Source organism: Trichinella spiralis, assembly GCF_000181795.1.
Source record: "Trichinella spiralis strain ISS 195 chromosome Unknown Scfld1, whole genome shotgun sequence".
Classification (NCBI taxonomy): domain Eukaryota; kingdom Metazoa; phylum Nematoda; class Enoplea; order Trichinellida; family Trichinellidae; genus Trichinella; species Trichinella spiralis.
Window position 1 is genome coordinate 3,051,659 of NW_003526940.1, and position 22,865 is coordinate 3,074,523.

At 36.0% G+C, this 22,865-nt stretch overlaps 3 protein-coding genes across 3 annotated transcripts; 2 read left to right on the forward strand and 1 right to left on the reverse strand.

Annotated features, from left to right (window-relative positions):
• Nucleotides 1-49: 49 nt before the first annotated feature.
• Tsp_09081a (putative sushi domain-containing protein 2) lies at nucleotides 50-2,926 on the reverse strand (the record flags this gene model as incomplete). The annotated part of the gene is given in 11 exon segments (XM_003382189.1): nucleotides 50-115; nucleotides 178-470; nucleotides 534-824; nucleotides 920-1,047; nucleotides 1,175-1,219; nucleotides 1,274-1,326; nucleotides 1,339-1,412; nucleotides 1,888-2,030; nucleotides 2,097-2,233; nucleotides 2,341-2,615; nucleotides 2,751-2,926. Coding segments are annotated over 11 exon segments (1,681 nt in total), but the record flags the coding sequence as incomplete, so codon positions are not given.
• A 6,407-nt stretch (nucleotides 2,927-9,333) lies between these two features.
• Nucleotides 9,334-15,322, forward strand: Tsp_09082 (conserved hypothetical protein). The gene is made up of 23 exons (XM_003382190.1): nucleotides 9,334-9,420; nucleotides 9,500-9,625; nucleotides 9,694-9,774; nucleotides 9,915-9,993; nucleotides 10,065-10,249; nucleotides 10,448-10,599; nucleotides 10,652-10,849; nucleotides 10,912-11,060; nucleotides 11,110-11,309; nucleotides 11,484-11,585; nucleotides 11,685-11,863; nucleotides 11,923-12,100; nucleotides 12,176-12,217; nucleotides 12,374-12,519; nucleotides 12,583-12,712; nucleotides 12,827-12,973; nucleotides 13,069-13,291; nucleotides 13,371-13,447; nucleotides 13,514-13,814; nucleotides 13,876-14,111; nucleotides 14,164-14,520; nucleotides 14,592-14,926; nucleotides 14,965-15,322. Exons 1-23 carry the CDS (start codon nucleotides 9,334-9,336, stop codon nucleotides 15,320-15,322), a joined length of 4,068 nt encoding a protein of 1,355 aa, XP_003382238.1.
• Nucleotides 15,323-15,347: 25 nt separating this feature from the next.
• Tsp_09083 (conserved hypothetical protein) lies at nucleotides 15,348-22,792 on the forward strand. The gene is made up of 25 exons (XM_003382191.1): nucleotides 15,348-15,576; nucleotides 15,639-15,734; nucleotides 15,846-15,917; nucleotides 15,993-16,097; nucleotides 16,158-16,327; nucleotides 16,385-16,482; nucleotides 16,565-16,730; nucleotides 16,801-18,093; nucleotides 18,162-18,413; nucleotides 18,496-18,596; nucleotides 18,666-18,763; nucleotides 18,825-19,094; nucleotides 19,185-19,393; nucleotides 19,475-19,721; nucleotides 19,794-20,068; nucleotides 20,181-20,285; nucleotides 20,379-20,512; nucleotides 20,581-20,671; nucleotides 21,096-21,140; nucleotides 21,191-21,255; nucleotides 21,518-21,585; nucleotides 21,681-21,811; nucleotides 22,049-22,196; nucleotides 22,275-22,495; nucleotides 22,589-22,792. The coding sequence occupies exons 1-25, from the start codon at nucleotides 15,348-15,350 to the stop codon at nucleotides 22,790-22,792; spliced, it is 4,893 nt and encodes a 1,630-aa protein (XP_003382239.1).
• Nucleotides 22,793-22,865: the final 73 nt, after the last annotated feature.

The following is a 22,865-nucleotide window of genomic DNA, read 5'->3' on the forward strand; positions in this document are numbered from 1 at the left end:
ATCATTAAATTTCTGTCCGCTGTTTTCAGCTGCGTTAGCACAAAATAACCACGACCACTGAAACTGTACTTCATTCCATCGAACGTTATAAAATGACCGTGACCATACGCGGTTCCTAAAGTGGATATCATTTTCAATTTCATATTGTGATGTGCTTTTGGACAAACATTTTTTTACCAATAACTGCCGGTTCGTAGTTTTGACAACCAGAAGTTGCCCTACGCCAATAGTAAAATTCACAATGCCCCGCCCAACGACAACACACATCATAGGGAAGTAAGTCGTTGTAAAAATTTGACCAAGTTGGAACGTACAGCGGCTTTTTGAAAACATAGCCACCCCAAGGATTCGCCCTGTATGGAACACCGGCTGAAAAGTAGCGCAAATAATCTGTGCTTTGTTCATAATCTTGGGAAAACATCAACCATCCATTGTAATCATAGCAGCACATCTCGGTTCCACTGTCGGGCCTAAATTTTGAAGTTTCAAATTTTAAAAGCTAAACAAATTCAACTGATTTAAATTAATTCTACATCGAATTTGTAGATACAATGCAATGTTGGGCGCCTTTTGTGTAAATGCACGATGAATCGCCCATCATTTCACACGTAGGCAAAGGAGTGAATCGACCGAAGTCGTTCAAAGCTTGGGAAAGTGTGCACGGGCATGGTATATTCGTGTAAACGTTACGTAGAAAATTGTCCCTGAGACCATCGTAGTTGTACCATTCAATGCAAAGTTTCAGTGCCCAGTTTTCACCCAAATTTGCTTTCCACGTGTCCCTGAAGTACCAACCAAATGGCACAGCACCAGACCACATGACACTAAATCAAAAGAACTATCTTTGAAAATTATAACTTAAAAATAAATTTGCAAAAGTTCTCACTATTTTCCGTAATCTGTCTGGTCATCTTTTGACAAACGAATCTGTATAGCACCACCCCAAAACTTTCTCCAAAGATTTCCAACAATCAAAGATTTTGATAGCATTTTTTGATTGAAGGAAAATTTTCCAGTATTTTCAATATTTCTCGCTATTGCACCCACCTAAAAACATTGCTTTAAATGAAGAATTTAAAATATTTCATCACATGAATCTAATCAATTCCAATTAATAAAAGAAAATTATGACGAAAGTGATCAGAAAGCAAAGCAAAATTCCTAATTTACAAACAGACATATATATATTACAGCTTAGAATGTCAACCCGTAACGCTATCTAAATGTTTGAACAAAATAAAATAATAATAAATTTTGAATAAAAATATCTCACCTCAAGAAATTCACGATCAATTACATCTTCTCGGTAACCCCATAACACAATGTCTACTCAGGAACCTGCCTTTGAAGAAATGTTTGCAGCTGCCCAGGTTATAGTTAAATTTTCTATATCGGATAAATGCCAATAGTTTCTATGAGCATTAACATATTTTAAAAAATACGAACAATATTTACTCCATTCAGTATGGTAAACAAATAAATCTGATTAAAGAGAAAAATTAATACATCGATTAATAAATAATCCTTGTGTGTATTTTTTTAAATTACAAATTTTATTTAAAAATGTTTATAAAAAATTGCGGTTGTTCTTACGCATGGCTAACATTTTTATCATGGAAAATCAGATGAGACATATAAGATGTGAAACCCAGCAAACTGATATAGCAATGTCAAACTTGTATGACGATAATACAGCAGCTGGCAAAGATCAAGTAGAAAATGGAATAACTTTTAAAAGGGCAAAGTAAATTTCTCCATTTCTTTACAAAAAAAAAGACTAATTTAACTTTGATACTACTATGTTTGAAATGTTAACAGTTATTTATTCATAATAGTCAGTATTTATTAAATTATACGCTAATCAAAGCAATTAAAATTTAAATAAACGTTTCTATCCATGTCAAATAATTCGAAACAGCAGCGAAGACAATTTCTACCACACGATCACGTGATGTAAATGTTGACGCCAAAATGGCATACTGTATCCACGTATTATTAACTAAGCAGAACATAGGACTGCCAGAATCTCCCTTAATTGAAAAAAGCATAACAAGATATAAAATTAAATTTTTAAAAAGTCACAAACATGGAAGTACATCAAAGATATACTGGCCGTTGATTCGTCCATCAGCGCAAATTGGCTGTAGCGTAAGAGCAGGTTTTTTCCGACGTTCACATGGGACCACACGAAGTCGCATTTGACTCAAATATTTCCAATGAGGATTAGTATCATCTGTACAAGAAAATATTGATAAACAAATCAAATAATAAATTGATAAATAAATAATAATCACTTTAATTTATATATAATTAATAAAGAAAATTGATTCACAATTTAACCTCCAATTTTCCCCCATCCTGCTGTATAGCATTCTTGAAAATCAGGCCGGTAATCACGAGACGGCGGTAAGCATATTGGCTGTATGTTATCGGTGAAAAGCACAGGTGTCGGAAATTTTACTATTGCAATATCAAAAGCTTCAGTCTTCCAAATGAGAAAGTACGGATGAAGAAAATAGTTGTTCGATTTCAACGAAATTGTTGAATTACTTTTAATACCCAAGTAATTCAATCCAAATTTTGCATATACAATTCCTTTTGCATGATAGGAGTTCCTTAAAAAAAAGCAAGCTTTATCACTCAGTTGAAGCAAACAAACAAACTAATTAAAAAAATGAATTTACGGCTATTTGCATGTAAATAAAAATAGCCCCTTATTTCTGTGTTGACATATTATACATTCAATTTACTTATTAAATAGGAAACAATGAGCGCTTGTAAGCACGACATTGGAATAATTAGCAAGTCCATTTGGCATCAAAGTGCCGCTGCACTGGTTAACGTACATCACATCTCCATAGGACATGTCCAATGTTAAACGAACCATGAATGGCAGAGAATGCTGTTCGGATAAATAGCGCTTCATCCATTTCAATGTGTACGGATGAGAAAACCGAAAATTCGATTTTACCTTGCCACAATTTTCTAAACTTGATTTGATCTAAACAAGCTTGCACTTTCAAATCTCAAAAGTGAATAAACTAAAAAGAACAGATAAATACTTCAGTAATACAGCATAATAATAAGTGAATTAAAATAAAAAATTGCTTCATCTTCCGTATCTGCAGGTTATTACACGAAGTATTTGGACTAATTTTCAGATTAACTTGATCGCTCACAGATTTGGCAGCAAGAAATATATTATAAATGGCAAAATGTATTATTATTGCATACCAAATTGCACATGGAAATTCCTTCTGTCAACAAAAATTTTCAGTTAGCTCATTAATAGATTTAACTAACCTTTTGAGAACATTAATTTTAAACCAAGATTTAAAATCATTCAGTCTTAAAGCCACCCATTTAATTTTAACCAGATTCAATTTTGAATCAATGAACCCACTCTATTTGAGATTAAATACGTTGAAATTTAAAAACGGAATAAGTAAGGCAATTAAATACGCCACTTTTTGTTTGCATAAAATTCCATGTTTCGAACATAACTTTCACTTTTGCAAAATGTAGCAAACAACATTATTTTAATCAGTCATATTTATTTGTAAAAGCATGTTCAACAAAAAGAAGTTCATCAACAACAATACATATATGAGAAATGAATAATAAACAAATGGAAACTTCGCAAACTTGAGAAAAATTTAACCCTCATCCGGGCGGCAAATTTTACACCTTAATCCGGACACCTGTCTACATATTTAGACACAAGAAGTTTCGTCATATTTATTCCCTGTACGTGATGTTAAAATGATTATTTTTTCAACTACTAATAATAATTTCACAAATAGAATATTTATTTTATTCAATGCAAGCGCTACACGATATATTAGTGATTTTATGGCTGCTATGCATATACTTTTTTACATGAATGGCAGCGGTTTCACGTTGATTTTCGACTTTCCTTCGACGTCCTTGCTCTCGGTGTTTTGATGGATTTTATCGTTCTATAACTGATATCTGTAACATTTATGATTTTAGGGCAGTCTGTAGTGGATGAAGATATGTTTAGTTTGTGCATAGATTTTTTCATTTTGATACCTCATTTCGATATGTTGTTTGACCAGCTGAAAGCTCTCTCATAAACGCTTCTTTGTCTTCTGATAACTTTGCTGATGTCTCATCAATAAAAATGCGTTGTTGATGCACACCTCAACCATGAAATGCAACATCAGCATGGTGTATCAGCAGTTGGGCTTTTTTTATATCAAAAATCTTCTATTCTTGCATCCATGCTATCCACACATCCTTTGCCAAGATTATAGCCATTTATGATGTTTGGTCTTTTGTCACACCTCACTGGTTGTCTATTTTGAACTTTGCGTGGCATGAAATCAACAGAAGAACATTATTGCTGTTTTTCCTTGGCACGTAATTGATCATCGTTATTTTTTTGTTGTGCTCACAAACAGCTAATGTAGAGTAAAAGATCACGTCGTGCTGCTTTATGCAAACATGCTAGAACATCACGCCGATGTGCAATTCCTGTACCAATAGCTGTAAGATCCTGCTCAAAAAGATGTTTCACAGTGGAATATGATGTAAAATAACAGTCCATATAAATGTTTCTGTTAAAAGTTCACAAATGGCTGTGCCAATTGCCCAACTTTGGTGCTTGCTAGACCCATTTGTGGTTCTTTACTACTTCTGCCAATATATAACAAACTTTTCAGAGCATAACCATTCTCTGCGTCACATATCCACTTGATCTTCGCACCGCACTTTCCTGGTCAAATGGTCAATGGGTATGGTAAAATGCAAAAGTGGCCTTCGCAGGTTCGCCACAACCGATTATTTATAGCAATGAATAGCTTCATAATGGATATCGCTCATCCAGTTTTTAAAGCTTCTATTAATAACTGACTGTTTTTGTCACATATTCAGCTAATAACAGTGACTCTTAAACAAACATCAAGAAGGTCTGAGAGCTCTGACAGACACTCATGAAGCATACTGTATTTATCTTTGGTGTTGACACCCTTTTTGTCTAATCTACTCTATAAAATTCAAGGAAACTTTATCGCAGATTCCATAAAGCACACGAACATGGACCACATTCAAAAATAATCAATGTGGTAACCTCTGAGCATTTTAGCTACTACAAACATGTGGATTATTTCAGTATAAGAATAAAAATAAGAGAAAGTGTTATGTGTCTACATATGTAGACACGTGCCCGGAATATGAATAGTAAACATGAAACAATCGTTTAAAAACATCATAGATCAAAAGCATTAACTGTGAAGATAGAGCATAAAATTTTATCGAAAGTTTTGGAATGAATAAGGCTAATTATTTTTTTTTTCATATCACAGCACTGCTCCAAACATGGTTTGTCTATATATGTAGACAGGTGCCCGGATTAGGGTTAATGCACTCTGTATGAACAACTGGATTCGAGGATGAATTGACAAAAAAGTTATCAATACGAATCCAAAAATCTAAAAAACAAATAAAAAACATCATTTAGTGAAAGAATATAATGTACAATTATTTTATTTTTTATAAACATGATCAGTTAAAGTTTATCAGCACAACATCAATCAGTCGGCCTTTCCTATCAAGAATTTCAATCATCATTATAAATAATGAAAAAGATTAATTAATGCTTGCAATAAGCAAACTACATACACATACATAGCAAAATCGTACCAATATAAAATAATTCACTTCTGTCTACATATAAGCGCCTCTGTTTCGGATAAAATCTAAAATTAATTAGAACATCACGTTAGCAATTTATTAAATTTCATAAAAAAATCAAATACTTATTTAAAAAGGCCACCTCATATCAATAAACAATTAAACTAATAACCATTCAAAGTAAACACTTTTAAAACAAATGTAAAATTATTGTAACTGAAAGTAAGCATTAATAATTTACTTTTAGTTAATATTTCATTTCATTTAACTATTACTGCTGATTAAGATCAACTAGTTGTAACTGATTAGAAACTGATATTTCACAAACTCGGAATAACACAAATTTATCATTACTGAAAAAAGTAATATTAAATGAATACAAGAGAAACATAAAAACAATTAATTTCTTCATGTTATTGCTCATAATTTCATCGTTAAGATGGATTTTAATAAATTCGCTTAAAACAAGTCTTACTTAATTTAAAACGCTTGCAAGTGACAAAAACAAGTATTACAATTTATTGTAAAAGCAAACGTTGAACTAAACTGGATTTCAAGATATGACAACAACACACCTACAAAACAAATTAAATGTTTTCAAGTAAGAATGAAATAGATAGTAATCAGCCTAGCCCAGTACTTACAAAAATAATTGAATACATATCTAATTGCAAATGAAGAAAGTGAAAAGTAATAATAAGCAGTTATTAAAGAAAATTTTCTATTATAATCATTTTATCATAGACAAATAAATAAAATGACTAACAAAAGTTCATGAGTATAAAATAATTTAATAATACAGTATCAGTTTTAAGCAAAGTTTTTTAATTCTAAAATTTTACTTCAAATTAGTGTTTACTAGCGTGTACTGTATATTGAATCTTAATTTTCTTTTATAGGTGCCGAATTTATTTTTATTAAAAAATTATATGTTCAAGTTTCCAAAATTTTATTAATAAATTTAAAATTTGTAAAGTAACTACTTTCTTAATATGCTTTGATAAGTTTACAAAAATCAATAATTCCCTTTTAAAGTTGATTTCAAATGAATGTATGTTGTATTTGCTTAAAAGGTATTGTTTCATTATATGACTATCGGAGAATCTTATTACTTTTCTGAAACTAATCAATTACAGTTGTTTTCGGATACAACTCTTCCTGAAATTCCATACTGCCTTTGTATTACAGTACATGTGATGGCCCAAAAGTTGTGTGTGGAATCCTGTTTTTAATTATTGTAATGAAAGTTTATTTCCGCTAGGTAAGCTGTTCATTTAGTTTGCCAGTAATGGTAAAACTTATAAAGGCAAACCTATTTTCGATATTTTATGTTCTTTCTTTGTACTAATTATGTGAATAGGTTGACAAATAGAATTTTTGTATTTAGATAAAAATTAATATTGAAATGCTTATTGTGGTGATTTTAAATATTGTTTTATAATATTGCTTGATAAAATTATTTATTATGATCAAGAAATAGTTTGCCCAACGTAATCTGTTTAGAACAGTCTAGTTAAGAAATTACAAATAGAACACTGCTTCAGTTAAGAAGTAATTGTTATTTATAGTGATTTAAATTGTTTTAATATAATGAATTTTGGATATTTGTTTGTTCCTATTGATATAAATATTCAATTATTACTTATTGTTATTGTTGAATTGGTTTTATGAATGAATTAAAAATTGTCTTATGTGATTGGAAAATAATTGAAATGCACAAATGAAATTTAATTAATCAGTGCTGTGTAATAAAGAAATTATAATATATTTATCCAAGTTTTAAATTGTACAAACTGGTTTCAAAAAATGCTATGTTTGAGCAAACTGCAGATAAGTGGTTGAAAAAAAAAACTGATTGTGCAGATTGGCGAATTGCAATAGACCTTTAGTTTCCGCTTCCATTTATGTCATTATAAATTGTTTGTTGTTGTTTGGTGTGATTTTTGTCTTCTGTCAGATTGCATATATACATATATATTGTACTGGTTATTTTGACGTTTCGTCCTGGCTGTGATTGCTTGCTGCACAGCGATGCAATTTCATTTTTCTAGTTGCAGTTGAATTTCAATCTCTGGTTGGTTCAATTTGCAAATTTGATTGTAAATAACACCGTGTGATGATGTTTTTTGTTGTTTCGGTAAAGTTTTCGTTATATTTACATTTTCATCAGTTGTGCATCATTTTTATTTTACACTTGTGCAGAAATTGATCGATTTTTAATCCGTTTCGTTTTGATCGATAAATTTGATTCGAAATTGATCAAGCTTTGTAATGTATTTCAACTGCAATAAGCGTTTTCCATCTAGGCGTTGCAGTCATTCTCAATCTTCACTAGTTGTCATCTATTCAGTTACTATTGGAAGAAAGACTGTTGATTAATTAATGGTTCAGTAAATTCTTTCTTTAAATGGAATTTGTTTATCAGAAATTAAGTTTGCATGAAAGCGCGGAAGTGAATATCATTTTATTTTCTAATCGGACTCGAATTGTTTATAATTTTTAATGTTAATGTTTTATTAAATGTTTAATTAATAAAGAATTGGAAATTTGAATAATTTCTTTTATGAATTCAACTTTCATTGAATCGTTAAATCAGTAGTTACCTAATTATCAATTACGGTACGTTTTGCCATTACAATTTGCATTTTTTGAATACGATTATTTTATAACTGTGACAATTTTCAACATGAATGGCAGTTTGAAAATAATTGAAACTTTTATTTTTATTATTTTTTAAAAGTCTGAAAAATATATTTTACTTTCTATGTATCAGATTCTTAGAATCTGACTTGAAATCACAAATGACATTTTGATCGGAAGCAAATTGTAACGTTGAATCAATAATGCAAAGTCATTATTTTATTACTGACGTAGAAATATCCCACTATCAGCAGTATATACAAGTTTATTTTATTTATTTATATATTTTAGAAATTGCTTTGTGTTTTGTTTGTCTCGCAAAGTTATTTTGAACAATGAATGAATATTCATGTTTTACTGAACACGAAAAAAAAAACTTTTTCCGCTTCCAGTCTAATGTTATTTTTTATTTGTGCGTAGTCGAGTTGTCATAATGAATAAAATGCTTGTTTGCTTTTTAAATTCATTTACAGAGAAAATATTTTTTTCAATCTTGTGGGATTGCTTTGATGAGTAAAAAAAGAGGGAACATGCTGGAGATGGGTTGTGGTGAATTTTTTAATGTAAAATATGAAATCAGTTATTTTTGCAAAATTTTATTTTCTCGTTCAGCGTTTCTTTGTATTGATTGTAAATGTCCACTGTTGCATGATAGGGGCAGTTTAAATGAGATATGAGAAAAAAAAAGTAGTGCCGCAAAACAACTTTCAAAACAGGTGCAAGCTAGTTTCCTGCGATGTTGCAGCTGCTGGTCAGTATGCTGATCTTAGAATGCTTAATTTCACGGTCGATTGTGTTTGTTATTTTCATCGTAGCCTATACTCTTCCATTGAATATCAATAATAGAAATTTTGAAAAAAATGTGTTTGTTGTAAATTTTTTTACTCTTGCAGAACTATTTTATTTGTGACTGCTTCAATTTGTGCAGTTATTATTATTATGTAACATTGTGAATTGAGTGGAACTTTAAATTTTATTTTTATTTCAGCACATACTGCTGTTTGGATTCGGATGTTGTGAAATGGTTGAATTTCCATTATGAGCGTTCATCAAATTATTACCGGAGCTTTGAACAAAGGCGAAAGTGTATTCTCCGTCGGTGTAATTGAAGGAATCAGTTTTACGGTAAAATTTAAATTTTTTTAAAAATTATTTCTCAATCTGTTAATTGGTATCATTATTTCTTTTTGTAAATCGAACACAGGCTTGTGCTGTGGGTTGTGATATTGTGATTTTGGATGGCGAATTTCAACGAGTACAAATTATTCCAGGCTCGTCTACAGGCTTTGTCCAAGTGACTGCGATTGCATGTTGCCAAGAAAGTGGAAAAGTATTGTTATGAATTTTGGAAAAAAATTTTTTTTTATTACTAAATTACTTTTGCTTTTTCGTTTGAAGATTGCAGCTGCGTTTTACGATTTCATTCGAATTTATAAGCCATTTCGTGTATCTGATTCAGATGTTCGACGTCCAGAAAATGTAAATTTATTTATTATTTTCTGTAGCATTTTTTTTCGGATGTTGATAGTTTTAAAGAGACTTTTACCAAAACAATAATAATAGAACTGAAAATTATATATGTATGTATGTATAATAATTAATTGGATTATTATTTGCAGGGTTTGAACTATCAGTGGTTTGAAACGTTCAGTTTTCCGTTCAATTCTTTTGTCACTTGCTTGTCTTGGAATTTGGACGGTATACGGATACTTTCGTATTTCCATGTTTTCTTTAAGAAAAACAACAAAATACAATAACACATTTTGCAGGCTTGAGACTTTTGGTTAGTTCGGAAAATGAGTTGCAAATGTTACAGCATCCGATCGTGAACGATCCGTGCAATTTGGCCGATTCCAACGTCAACTTTAGTGGAATAAAATTCGGCTTGGAAGCAGAGCTTGATTCGGTTGCCGTGGTAACAAAGCCGTGGAAGTGCATCTGGTGTTCGAAGTTTGTATTTTGTGGAATAAATTTTAATACTGATATTCCTTTCTGTTTTCTTTTTGAAGAAGAATAAATTCCCCACTGCGTCAGGTGAAATTTTCTCCAGACAGTGATTTGTTTGCAACGTGCGGAAAAGTGTGGGAAATTTGTTTTTGCGTTAATATTTTTCCAATACAATATCCAATAATTATTCAATAAAAAACGTTAGGATGATCGAGTGATTCGTGTTTGGTTTCTCGATTCCACCACCGAGGCTAAAAGTGATACGGGCGAAAAGTTGGTCTACAATTACGTTTGCCTGCAACATCCGAAGCCGGTTGTTGGATTCGAATGGAGAAAATCTGGTCGCTACATGCTCAGGTATGTTTTTTTTTGATTTTGACGGTATATTTTTGTAAAACAAACAACACAGGGGCTTGGTGGCAAACGTATTGATAAGCTGGTGTCAGGATCACATTTCTCGAATTTGGTGCGAAACGACATCCATTACGGACGCAGATTTGGGGCAGCCGTTGAAAGCAGCCGACACGACCGCTCCCAATCAGTTGGACGACCGTCCAGACGGCCGGGATGTGAGGTGGAAAATATTGCAACGATTCAAGCACCTCAAGTAAGAAATTAATTAATTAATTAATTAATTAATTTTTTTAATATTTTCCCTTTGCTATTGAGAAAAAAGAAAAAAGCCAAGTTGGATTCGTCGTTGGTGAACAATTCCGTCCATCCGTTCGGTTTTTCCAACGAATTTTTTTCCACTTCGACGGACGAGCTTGGCGCCGGTGTCCATTTCCACTTGTCGGCCAGCATCAATCCCAAAACAGGTAAGCAAGCTATTATTGTTGTTGTTGTTGTTCATTTATGCTAATTTAGATTGCTTGCTGGTTCCGTCGATGGATAGCTTTTCCCAAGATTCAACAATGACCGTTCATTGGTTGAACAACAAAGAGCTGGTCTTTTGCAGAGGGGCGGAAAAAGTGCTCGCTGAAGCTGTTCATTTTGAAAATTTAACTACCGGTCGTTTGTCGTTGACCGTTGATCAAAAAATGCCACATTCAGAAAGCAGAGGTGTGGTTATAAAAAACGAATCAAAAAAATACTACGAGATGATGATGGTTGATTTTCAGGTTCCGATTTGGACCAGTCCAGTACAGTTAGTGTTCCAAGTTCGATTCTATCTCAGGCAATGATAATTTTTTTTGTTGATAATTTATAATTTCTTTTCTTTTTTATTACTTCTATTCCAGCGCAAAGATTACGTGGATGTGAAGCTCGATTTGCTTTTCCGCGAATGGCAACATTCTTTTGATGTTCTTTTTGCAATTCATCCGCTTGACGGCAGTTTGCTTGTTTGGTGAATTGTGTGAACGGAGACAGACTGAGCTTCGATTGAATAAATGAAGCATTTTATTTTTTTACAAATGCATCTTGTTTTTTTTTTACTTCAGGACAGTGGACTATTTGGACAACGTTACAAGGCAGGCGCAGGTGAATTTCGCCTCACGATTGCCGGGCGTTTTTCCGCTCACGGACGCCGCGTCGCTTCATCACAATTTGGCAGTGCTGAATTCGACGGGTTCGTTTCCGCTTACTGTATCTGCCCCGACTTCCAAATCTTCGAGCTCAAGTGATTGTTCTGTTGGTTATTTATTTTGTTTCCAAAAAAAATTAAAACTGTTTTTTCAGGCAATTGCAAATTCACTTCCGACTTTTTGGTCGACCAGGAACAACAACATCTGAGCGTTTACTTATTGACAACGCATCACAATGGTACGTTGAATTTGTGGCATTTGAATTTGGACGAAAAATCCAACTACAGTCACATATTGAGCATCACGCACAAATCCAGAATGTGTGGCCACAGGTGAAAACAATTCTTTTTTTTTCCTTGAAAAATATCACTGCACCATGTATTATTACACTCGATACTGTTTTTCAGATTCATCGTGAAAAGTGTCGCTTGCCATCCAATCTTGCCATTGTTTTTAACCACTAGTCATCACAATGTGCGTAGAAAAAAGTAAGATTGAATTAAAATTTATTTAATACTAATACTAATACTAATAATAATAATAATAATAGATTCGTCGAAGAACAAAATTTAAAAAAACACTCAATTACAAATTCTGACGTGCAGTTGTTCAACTCGGAATTGATTCTCTGGTATGTGGAACCGGTGGGTCCGTTGAAAAGATCCGGCGGTGTGTTCGAACTGTCTCGGATAAACAGTTCAGAATTGTCGGCTTTTTCCAGCATCGCTTGGATTCCGAGTGTATTGCCGAGGTATTATTTATTTATCCGACATTTTATTTGTTTATTTATTTATGTTTTGATCCTTTTTTTCAGTTCTACTCTTGGACAGACTTGCAATTCGGTTAGCTGTTGTTTCATCGCGTCCGATGGGCAGTGTTTGCGCATTTACCAGGCAGTATTGGACGCCAAGGCGTTGTTGTCCGATATGAAATTTGCTAAACAGGTATATCAGATCCACCACCATTATTATTATTGTTATTAATCTTTATCGTTTGGTCGAGCAAAAATTCATTTTTTGTATTTCATTTCTAAAAATGCATTTTCCATACTTTTTCAGCCATCGATGAGGAACAATTTGTGTGAAAATTTGAATGTTCGTCGACGCTTTTCAACCGATTTGCCAATGTTGAACATCGTCTCGACACAGTCGACCGCCAGACCCGGTTGCATCATCGAATTGGACATGATCGCCGACGCTAGTCATGTATTTCTTTTACATATTATAGTCCACAAAAAAACAGAGAAAACTATTTTTTGAACAAATAAAAATTTTCAATAAAATTATCCCTTTTTTTTCAGGAATGGAGGCACGTGCAATTGATGCACGTTTTTCACGAAGAAATTATGCTTGCCAACAACGACGGCTCTCCTCCTCAGTCGGAACTGTTGGACAGATCCGACGCGACCGCTTTTCACGATCGATTTTACCTCGTATTATTAGAAAGGCGTAAAATAGCCCAAGGATCGACAACGTTCATCGTACACATGTGGTTGATTGGACTGTATGTTCACAATGATGAAGGTAATTGTTTTTTTTTTCGTTTCTAATAATTTTCTTTGCTGCATTCTATTCAATTTTGTTGTATTTGAAAAATGTTTAGCCAGCTTGAACGACATTGAAGGTCATAATTTCCACCATGGAGATGTTTCATCCAAATTGCACATCTATTCGAAAAAGGTAACTAAACAGTAAAATGATAAATAAGGAAAAATGTGTTTTGATTGTTTTGTGATTAATCTTCAGGTATGCTCGCAAGTTTTACCATTGCCAGAAGGAGTTAAAGTAGTCGACTGTTCACCGAGTGTTGGCCATTTGTCTTCAGCTTCGTTGTATCCATCCTGCAGGGCACCGTATCTTTTAGTAACCGCTTGTTCGGACAGGAAGTTTCGATTTTGGAAATGCAACGTTGATGATGATAATAATATTAATAATAAGAATCAGAATCAGAATACACCAGTAGCAATGACGAAATCGTTACGTTACACTTGGATAGAATGGAAAATGGCCAACAGTAAAGGAGGGCCCAGTGAAATTGAAACCGAAGGTAATTTTTCTTCTTTTCGATGAAGCTTTTTGAATTTTATTTTATTTTATTTTTTATAAAGGCGCCGCTTTGCGCGTCAGCTGTGCATACAGTGGACGAATTGCTTGTGCTTACGATCCGGAAATTCCAATGGTCAGTTCTGATGCTAATGTGGAAACGGTGAACGTGAACGTGGCCGTTTATGAATGCGAATCGACCGGCGGTATTGAGTGGGTTGAAGAAAATTTGATCCAATTGAAAAACATACGCATACAGCGCATCGCTTATGTTCCCAGCGATGCTGACGCTTTTTCACTGGTACCTTTTCTTTTATACAAATATTATTATTGATCGTATTATTTTATCATAGTGGTGGGAACAGTCACCGGATTGGCAGCCGAATTTGTTGGAAAAAAGGCAAAATTCGATGATGCTTCGAATCACTTCAGCAGCGAACATTTCCACTTTGACAAAGAACACAGTCAAAGGTTGTTACGTGGAAGGAGGAAGCAATGAATTCCGCTGTCGTGATATGGTACGGCTCGGTTGGGTGTCAGCCGAAGACGGTTCGCATATTTTGACCATCGGCGTTGGTTCGAGCATCTTTTTGTACGCACCAGTGGCCGAAGACGTTGCCCAACATTACGTGGCGATGATGAAAGAACCGGAGCAGGGAAATCAGAAGCGACGTGGTCTGTTTCGACGTGCTTCTACCATTGCCACTCGTGTACGGTTGTTTCGAGAATTACAGACCAAGCAGTGGATGAAATGGATTTTCTTTTTGTTCCTTTATTTCAGGCAAAGCACATGGTCCGGTGGATATGCTTGCGAAGAGTGGAATTGGAATCGGCCGACGGCTTGCCCCCGATGCCTCGGATGTTGAGCTGGGTTCGACACGGTATCATGGTGGTCGGTCTTGATACGGAAATGCGCATCTACAGTCAGTGGAACATGACTGGTACGTGTGAAGCGAACGACGAGGGTCTGGTGACGTCGAAATCGACAGCCGTTTTTCCGACGGCGATGTCGGCGTTGGATTTGATGCGCAAAACCGATGCCGGGAGCAAGAAGAGACGCGACGCCAGAGAAGCGCACGGCTCGAAGGAGAAAGTGGCCGAACAGTGGAGCGAGCGGTTTTTGCGTCTGGTCAGTTTCGAAGGTCTGTTCGAAGCGGCCCGCGTGGCCACGCCTTTGCTTCCCCAATACCATCCCAGGCAGTTGATCGAGCTGATGAAAGCCGGCCAGACGAGCATGGTCCACGCGATACTGATGCATGTTTTGAATCAGATACGCAAATACGACGTGCCCAGAACACGGAGATGTGGACCAGCGTTGTCGGAGCTGAACCACGATCTCGACTCGGACGACACTGGCAAGGCAATATCCCGTCGACCATCACTCTGCGCTCCGGAAGTTGGCCTGCTGGGCGACGACGGTTCGGCCGAATATGTGGAATTGGATTTCATTTCTCCGCTGCCGTTGTACTCGCTGCTGCGATTCAACTTGAACCTGTTCAACGTGAAAAATAACAGCAACGACAACAGTACACTGTTGATGGCCGACGGCACCACTACCCATGCTAGAAATGATTACGACAGTCTACTCGACGATGGTCTTTTGAAATACAAAATCGAATCCGATCCGCTCGACGATCCAAATCCAATCGACCACAACACTACTGACCAAGAAGAAGAAGTTGCATCCGGTGTGGAAAATTCCAACACTTTTGGCAGCAAAGAGGCGGCATTATTATCCAGCATGTTAACTCACATACATTTGCCAGGTGCGCATATTTGTGTGTGTGTTGTTTACTAGTGAAAAATATTGATATGTTTTACTGTTCAGGTTTATCGAGCTTGGATCAGCTGTATCTGCTTGCCATTGCGGATACGATAAGTTCGATCAAGCCTGGTTCTTTTGAGCAGTTGAATTTTACCACGAGTATGAGTTGTTTCTTTTCTTTTTTTTTTATTTGTTTTAATAACAGTCATGGATTTTTTAATTATGAAGATTATTTGTAAGTTTTTGAGGATAAAATTGTTTGAAATTTAGAATTCTTCAATTCAACTTTTAATCCCAGGACAGTTCTGGTGAATCAGACCAGTACCACTGGTTTGTCGGCAGGTAATAGAATAGTATTAATTTTTAATACTTATTTTTTTAAAAAAAACTGACAAAGTACGATGATTAATTTTTCAGAAGCGGTGGATGAGTGCGGTTTGCGTTATTTGATGTCAGTCAGGCACTTTGAATATTTGCTGCGTTGCTTGCCGTTGCCACAACGTGCTGCGTTGCGTGCAAATGGTGACAATCATTTCCGCTAATTTGTATGGCTATTTATTTGTTTATTCCAATTTTAAATAGGGCTTCCATCGGCAAATTTAATTTGGGCTTTGCATTCGGAAAGTGAAAATGAATTGTTCAATTCGTTGTCTTGCGTCCAAAGGAACGAAGCCAACTGGTCCGACTTGCGTTCATTGGGTGTCGGTTGGTGGTTGAAAAGTTTACAATCGTTGCGACTTTGTTTCGAAAAAGTAATTTCGCCTATTTCATCAATTTATTTTCTATTTAAATATTTCTCTTTTCATTAGATTGCTAAAGCTGCATTCCAAGCGAAAAATGATCCAATGGACGCTGCGTTGTTCTATTTGGCGATGAAGAAGAAAAATGTGCTTATGCATTTGTTCAAGTGATTTATTATATATATATATATTTTTTTTTGCTCATAGCATTTTAATTCTTTGTTTGTTTATTTGTTTGTTTGTTTGTAGAACTGTGCGGGATGTGAAGATGACGGAATTTTTGTCACACGATTTCACCGATGCCAAATGGAAAAAGGCGGCCTTGAAGAACGCTTTTGTGCTGATGAGCAAGCAACGTTTCGAACACGCTGTTGGTTGGTTTTTGCTCGGTGATTCGTTGAACGATGCAGTGAAGGTTTGTAAAATTATGATGGTTTTAATTATAAGTTTTTTTTTCTTAAATCCAACTGTTATTATTGTTGAAGGTCTGTTTGGCAAATATGAACGATTTGCAGCTGGCATTGGTGATCATCCGTTTGTACGAGGGTGATTCGGATCTTGCTCGACGATTGATTCGCAAAGTGCTCTGTGAACAAGTGTTGCAGTGCGAGGAGGAGCTATTTGAGAAGACAAACGACCAGAGCCGAAGTATGGATTCGGTGTTGTCGTCGGTCGACAGCGGTGGATCGGATCCATTCCAACGATCGATTGCTTTGTGGTTGATGGGTGAGCCGGCTTTGGCCGCATCGACGTTACTGTCCAGCTCTGCGGAACCATGCTTGCGTGGAGATCCTCTGGCTGCTGACTACAGTTCGTCGGATGTGTTCAATTTTTACGTCTACATTCGTGCGCATCCTTTGGTACTACGACGGCGGTTGGCTGATCAAGGAATCTACTTTGATCATGCTGCAAAATTTCAGCGGGCGGCTCGTCGTATGGTCAGTCGGGTGTCAACCAGCGAACGAATGTTGTTTTTCAAAACCGCCTTTGTTCATTTGCAAGGCGGTTGTCCGCTGTTAGCTTTGGAAGTGCTGTGCAAATTGCCTGACTGTGATCAGATCGATGATGATAACGACGGCATTACTGTTGAAGTGAAACAACAAAACAACAACAGCGATGATCATACCAATGCTACTGTTACTGCTACTACTACTACTAATAATAATAATAATAATGGGGGGAATGAAAATCATAGTTTGGATCAAGTGTGGCAATTTGGTGATCAAGCGGATTATTTGCTCAACAGACGGGATGATGTCGATGAGTTGAAATTCGACTGGAATGATGAAAATAATTCAAACGTGGCAGAAGAGGAGGAGGAGGAAGAGGAGCAGCAACAGCAGCAGCAGCAGGTTTTGGAAACGAAACAAACGTCGTCCAGTGGTGAACCAGCGATGGACATGTTTGCCCAGACGTTGAAATTTATTGCCTGCATGAAAATGCTGACCGAAGAGTTGGCAAATTTGATCAGCGGTTTCGAATTGGATATTGGCCAGATGCGCGATCAGTTGTACAAATGGTTGGAAAATGAAGTGGACGTGCTGAAATTGGTCTGCGATTACAGGGTCAACGTGAATCGGTGCGGTTCACCTCCGCTACCGGTAGTTGAAGTTACCTACGGCCAAGGTTCGCCGACGCAATTGCACGAAGCGATTCACCACGACCGAGCCGAACTGGCCGAACGATGGCAGCGTACCATCAAACGTCACCGGTGGTTGGTTGCTCATCAACAAGTGCTCAGAACACTTGCCTACTTTTGTTCACTGCATTGTTCAAGGGTGGGTGAATTGGAAAAGAAAAGAAACACAAAATTCCAAATTTATCATTTGTCATTTTTATATTATAGTCGCCTGGCTTGGCCGCATCCCGCATGGAATTGTTGCTGCTGATACAGGAGTTGACACAAAATTTGTCCAGATCCAAGCTGACGGTTCGTATGCCACTGTTTGCCAGCTTTCCGTTGATGTCAGCAGCACTTGGTTCGATTAAAAGTGCAGTTGCGTTGCCATTGCGTTACATTCTATCACAGACTTCGGACATTCTGATTACATTGTCAGAATTGCAGAATCCACCTACATTCCAACAACCTGTTCAAGAGGTAGGTGATCGATTGATTGCAATTATTTATGATCAAAATTTTGTTTTTTTTATTTTTTTCACATCAAAAATTTTCCATTTAGATCCACCTTTTGTACAATTTATGTCAGTGCTTGTCGTCTAGTGTATTCTGTTCGCTGTGTGATTTGGGTGAAATTATCAATTCGAAAGATGAATTTCTGACGTAAGTATATAGTTAGTCTGTTAGTCAATTCTATACATTTATTGTTTGGTAATGATATTTTCATTTCAGTGAAAGTAACAGTTACCTCCAGCGGAATATATTTCGACGAAATTCTGCATATCAGCAAAATCCGATCCAAGTTACATCCAAACCTTCTCAGTGGCCTGGTATGGTATTGAAAGCGAATGAAAATTTTCAGCTATTGTTGTATTTTGATTTCATTTGAAGGCATAGATTTGTCTTCCAGTTTTTTGACCACTGATCGTGACGAGGACGTGCCAAATTTGCTAATTTTGCTCGTGGAGACGTGGACATCGATTTACTTGTCACTGTTTGCGTACTGTATGTACGCGTATGATTCGCGTTGGCTTTACCGACTTATGGCGCATCCGGTCAACGAGAGTCTTTTTGCGACCGTTTTTGGCGGAAGCGGTGAACGTCAGTTGTTGGTCGACACTTTAAATTCCACTGTGCAAAATAAAGGCTCTTGCTCTTCAGGTATACAAGTGCACGCAGCTATTATGCACGTAAAATTGAGCAGCAGTTGTAAAGAATTTACGTTATTTTGAATTAAATTAGTCTTTTCAGGTTCATCAGATGGTTCTTATTCGAAAAATGACACCGAAGGAACAATGGAACAACTTGATTCAGCAAAGTTGCGCGCAAAATTTCACTACAAAGTTTTCGGCAAATCCGCTAGCAATCCAAGTCAGGCGACGACTGGTCACCGGTTGGTGTCGTCGAGGTTGGAATGGGTACAGCCGAAAAAGAGCATCATCGCTTATTACACGTCAAAAGTGATTTTTGAATTTTTTGATTTGAATTTTCAAAAAAAAAAGATGAAGAAATGTGTGTTGTTTTTTTTTTAATTCTCTCAGCCACCGTTGTTGATGGAAGAAGAGGAACAATTTGGCTACGATTCAGATGACAGTGAACAAAATTCAGAAAGTGAATCCGAAAACGAAGACGCGGATGAATCGACTTACGAATCTCGAGCTGAAGAAGAATCCAAAGAGCATTCGAATCCGAACAGCTATTCGTGGCAAATAATTCGTCTCGCTTTGGTCCGACAAGCTACCCATCGGGTGAGGCAATTTCTCGCCGTCGCTGGTATCGATTGTTCAGGTAAGCAAGCGAGCAGCAGCAGCAGTTATTTTTTTTTATTTTTTTGTTTTTTATTATTTGAAATTAAATTAGAACTTGGAAGCACTAGTCCATTGGTATACAGTTGTTTGAAAATGCTCAATTGTTGGACGAACATATTGACCAATCAGTTGAACAATTTCCCTGGTGGATGTCCGGATCATTTTTTACCATCGTCAGATTTGCACGACCTCACTGGCGGTCCGGCGCTTCATAAATATCGTACAATTTTGGAACCACAGAACACCCCATTTCGAGGTAATTCACGATCTGTACTTCCCGTGCGCAGACTCTGGCTTTACCTGGTTCGTCAAGAACATCTTATGGACGTTTTTATTCGATACATTTTCACACCAAAAAAGTCGACAAGTGTAATTTCAGTTTTCTTTATTTTTTTATTCTATTGAAAATTAATAATAAATTTATCAATTTTTCTTTAAGGTAGATGAATCGAATGGTGTAAGTCCAGATGTGAATATTTTGCCCGAAGCGTTCAAAGTGGTACAACGTGAGCACGATCCAATCAATGCGTTTGTCATCCATCCGGTAAAGTATCATTTTGGATATTTTATCTTGTACTTTTTTTACTTTTGCACGGATAAATAAATAAATAAATAAATAAATAAATGTTTTTTAAAGAATCGTTTCGGTTTGGTTGCTGTAAGTTCAGGTCGTGAACTGCAAGAAATGGACGTTTCAGCATTGTTTTCACCAACGATCGATTGGATCCAAGAGCAAACCGATTTGGACTTAGTCATGGCTGGCATGAAAAAGTAAATTAATCTTTGGATAATTAAGATATGCAAGAAATATTTGTATTTTGAAAGAAAATGTTTTAAAGAAATCCACTGATTGACAACGACGATTATTTGCTAATCACTCCACAAGAACGACGCGATGGCACTTTAGTAACTGGTCGAGGAACAACTTATGTAAGCACGGCTTTTTTTATTGGTTGGAAATTTGTTGTTTTTCTTTTTTTTTGTTTTCATATGAAGTAAACAAAAATACTTTTTTTTCGATAATGCAGATTCTTGATTTTCTTTTCCTCGTTTGTGATATTTCTGAAATTTTTTTAATCATTGCACAGCATTATTTAAATCCATTTTTGAGGTAAAATAGCAAATGAGGAAAAAAAAGTTCAGATTTTTTAAATTGATTCTTATTGTGTTTTGTTTTATATGCATTTAAGTTTCTTGAAAAGCAGCATTAAATGAAACATGAATGATGAAATATATATAATAGATCGAATGATGATAATATAAACGAGGGTGAATGAGATTAATTTCAATTTGAATGAAAAATACAGGCATGTTAGAGGGAAGTGGCTTTAATTTTGAAAATTATTTGTATTAGTTGACGCCTTTCATTGTGGATCGCAGTCGATATGCTTTGAGGAAGGTAATTTTAAGTGTTCCATGTCGTAATTTGTTGTACTGTTTGCATGACAGGCAATCGCCAACGAATCTGTAGCTAGATTGGAACGTTATTTCGGCGAATCTTTGCCACCCGTCGTGTTGTTGCCGTCTGTAAGCGAAAAATGCCAAATATTCATTTTGCTCAATCATTTCCACAATATGCTTTTTTCCCTCAAAAATAAGAAACCATTTATCTGTATATCTATATATATATATGTATCCTTAGTTCTTTCTTTGTTTTTTTTTCCTCATCTATTTTTTGTGGTTGTTGGCATGCTGTTCGTTTTCCCTGCTTTGTTTGTTTATCGTTGAGCTCGATCGATGTATTTTTGATGCACTTTGTTGACACTTTGTTTTCAGCTTTGCAAACGTCATGTTCCTGGAGTACGACGACTTGAAGCACACCCGACACTTCCATTCTGTACGTAGTATTTATTATGCATAATAGATAAGATTGATGATTTTACTTTCATGCAAATTTCTTTTTTCTCTTCTTGAACTATTGAAATTTGTTCGTTTCCAGATTTGTCTGGAGCGAATGACGGTTCGGTGCGTTTGTGGGAATGGGGCGTCGGTCAGCCGTTGTACACTCCTCGTGTTGGTGGAAGGTTCGGCAAAGTGACACAGACGCGATTCTGCGCTCAGGGTAACAAAGTACGTATTGGCAAAATTTTGTCAACTTTTTCAATGTAAATTTGTTAATTTGATCGAATAATAATCATCTCTTTTTTACGTTCTTAGTTTGGTATAAGTGACAGTGACGGTTTCATGTGCTTGTGGCAGATTGACAACAACTTGACTTTGAGGAAACCATTCATCGTAAGCAAAATGATTGCTTTTGCATCTTTTCTTGTACAATCTTGTGTTGTTGTTATCTTTTCTTTTTTTCAGAATATGAAATGTCATTCGAAAATATGCAACGATTTTGTCTTCTTGGGTCAGTCGAGCAGTTTGCTAGCGACCGCCGGACAAGGGTCAGTTGACGCAGCGATTTCCCTGTGGGATACTCTTCTACCGCCAAATCGTTACAACGTCCACAGTATGGCTGGCTAACAGACCAGCACTTGCGTGATATTTGCTTTGCATTTTTTTTCTGAATTTCATTTTTCCATACCAGCTTGGAATTGTCACACGGATGTGACGAATTGCCTTCTGCACGTGCCAAATCAACAAACACTACTCTGCGGCGGCAAGCACGGCGATTTGCACGTTTGGGATGTTCGTCAACGTCAGCTGCGGTTGACGGTGAAACTTTTCGACTCTTCCGGCGTACGGTCTTTGGCCATGGATCCAACGTTCACATTTTTTGCCGCCGGATCAACCGATGGTGATATTAAGGTAAATTTTGAAGCCGTTTGTCTGTTTTTTCCACTTATTTGCATATAATGAATGAATGAATGAATGAATGATATATGTTGCTTTATATTTTAGGTGTACAATTTGAATCCGAATCCACAGTTGGTATTTCATTTTCCGCACGAGCACAGCAACCGTAGTACGTTCAGCTTGAGGCAGGTTGGCAGTGCGAATCAAATACACGGCGTGCAGATGATGTACATTGACCAACAGCAACGTCTCTATTCGTGCGGTGCCGATTGCTCATTCAAATTGCGCGTACTGCCGCCCATTTTTTGACAAATTTTTGTTATTATTAATTATCATTATCTCATATACGCACACACACGCATGCTGAATTCATGTATGTATC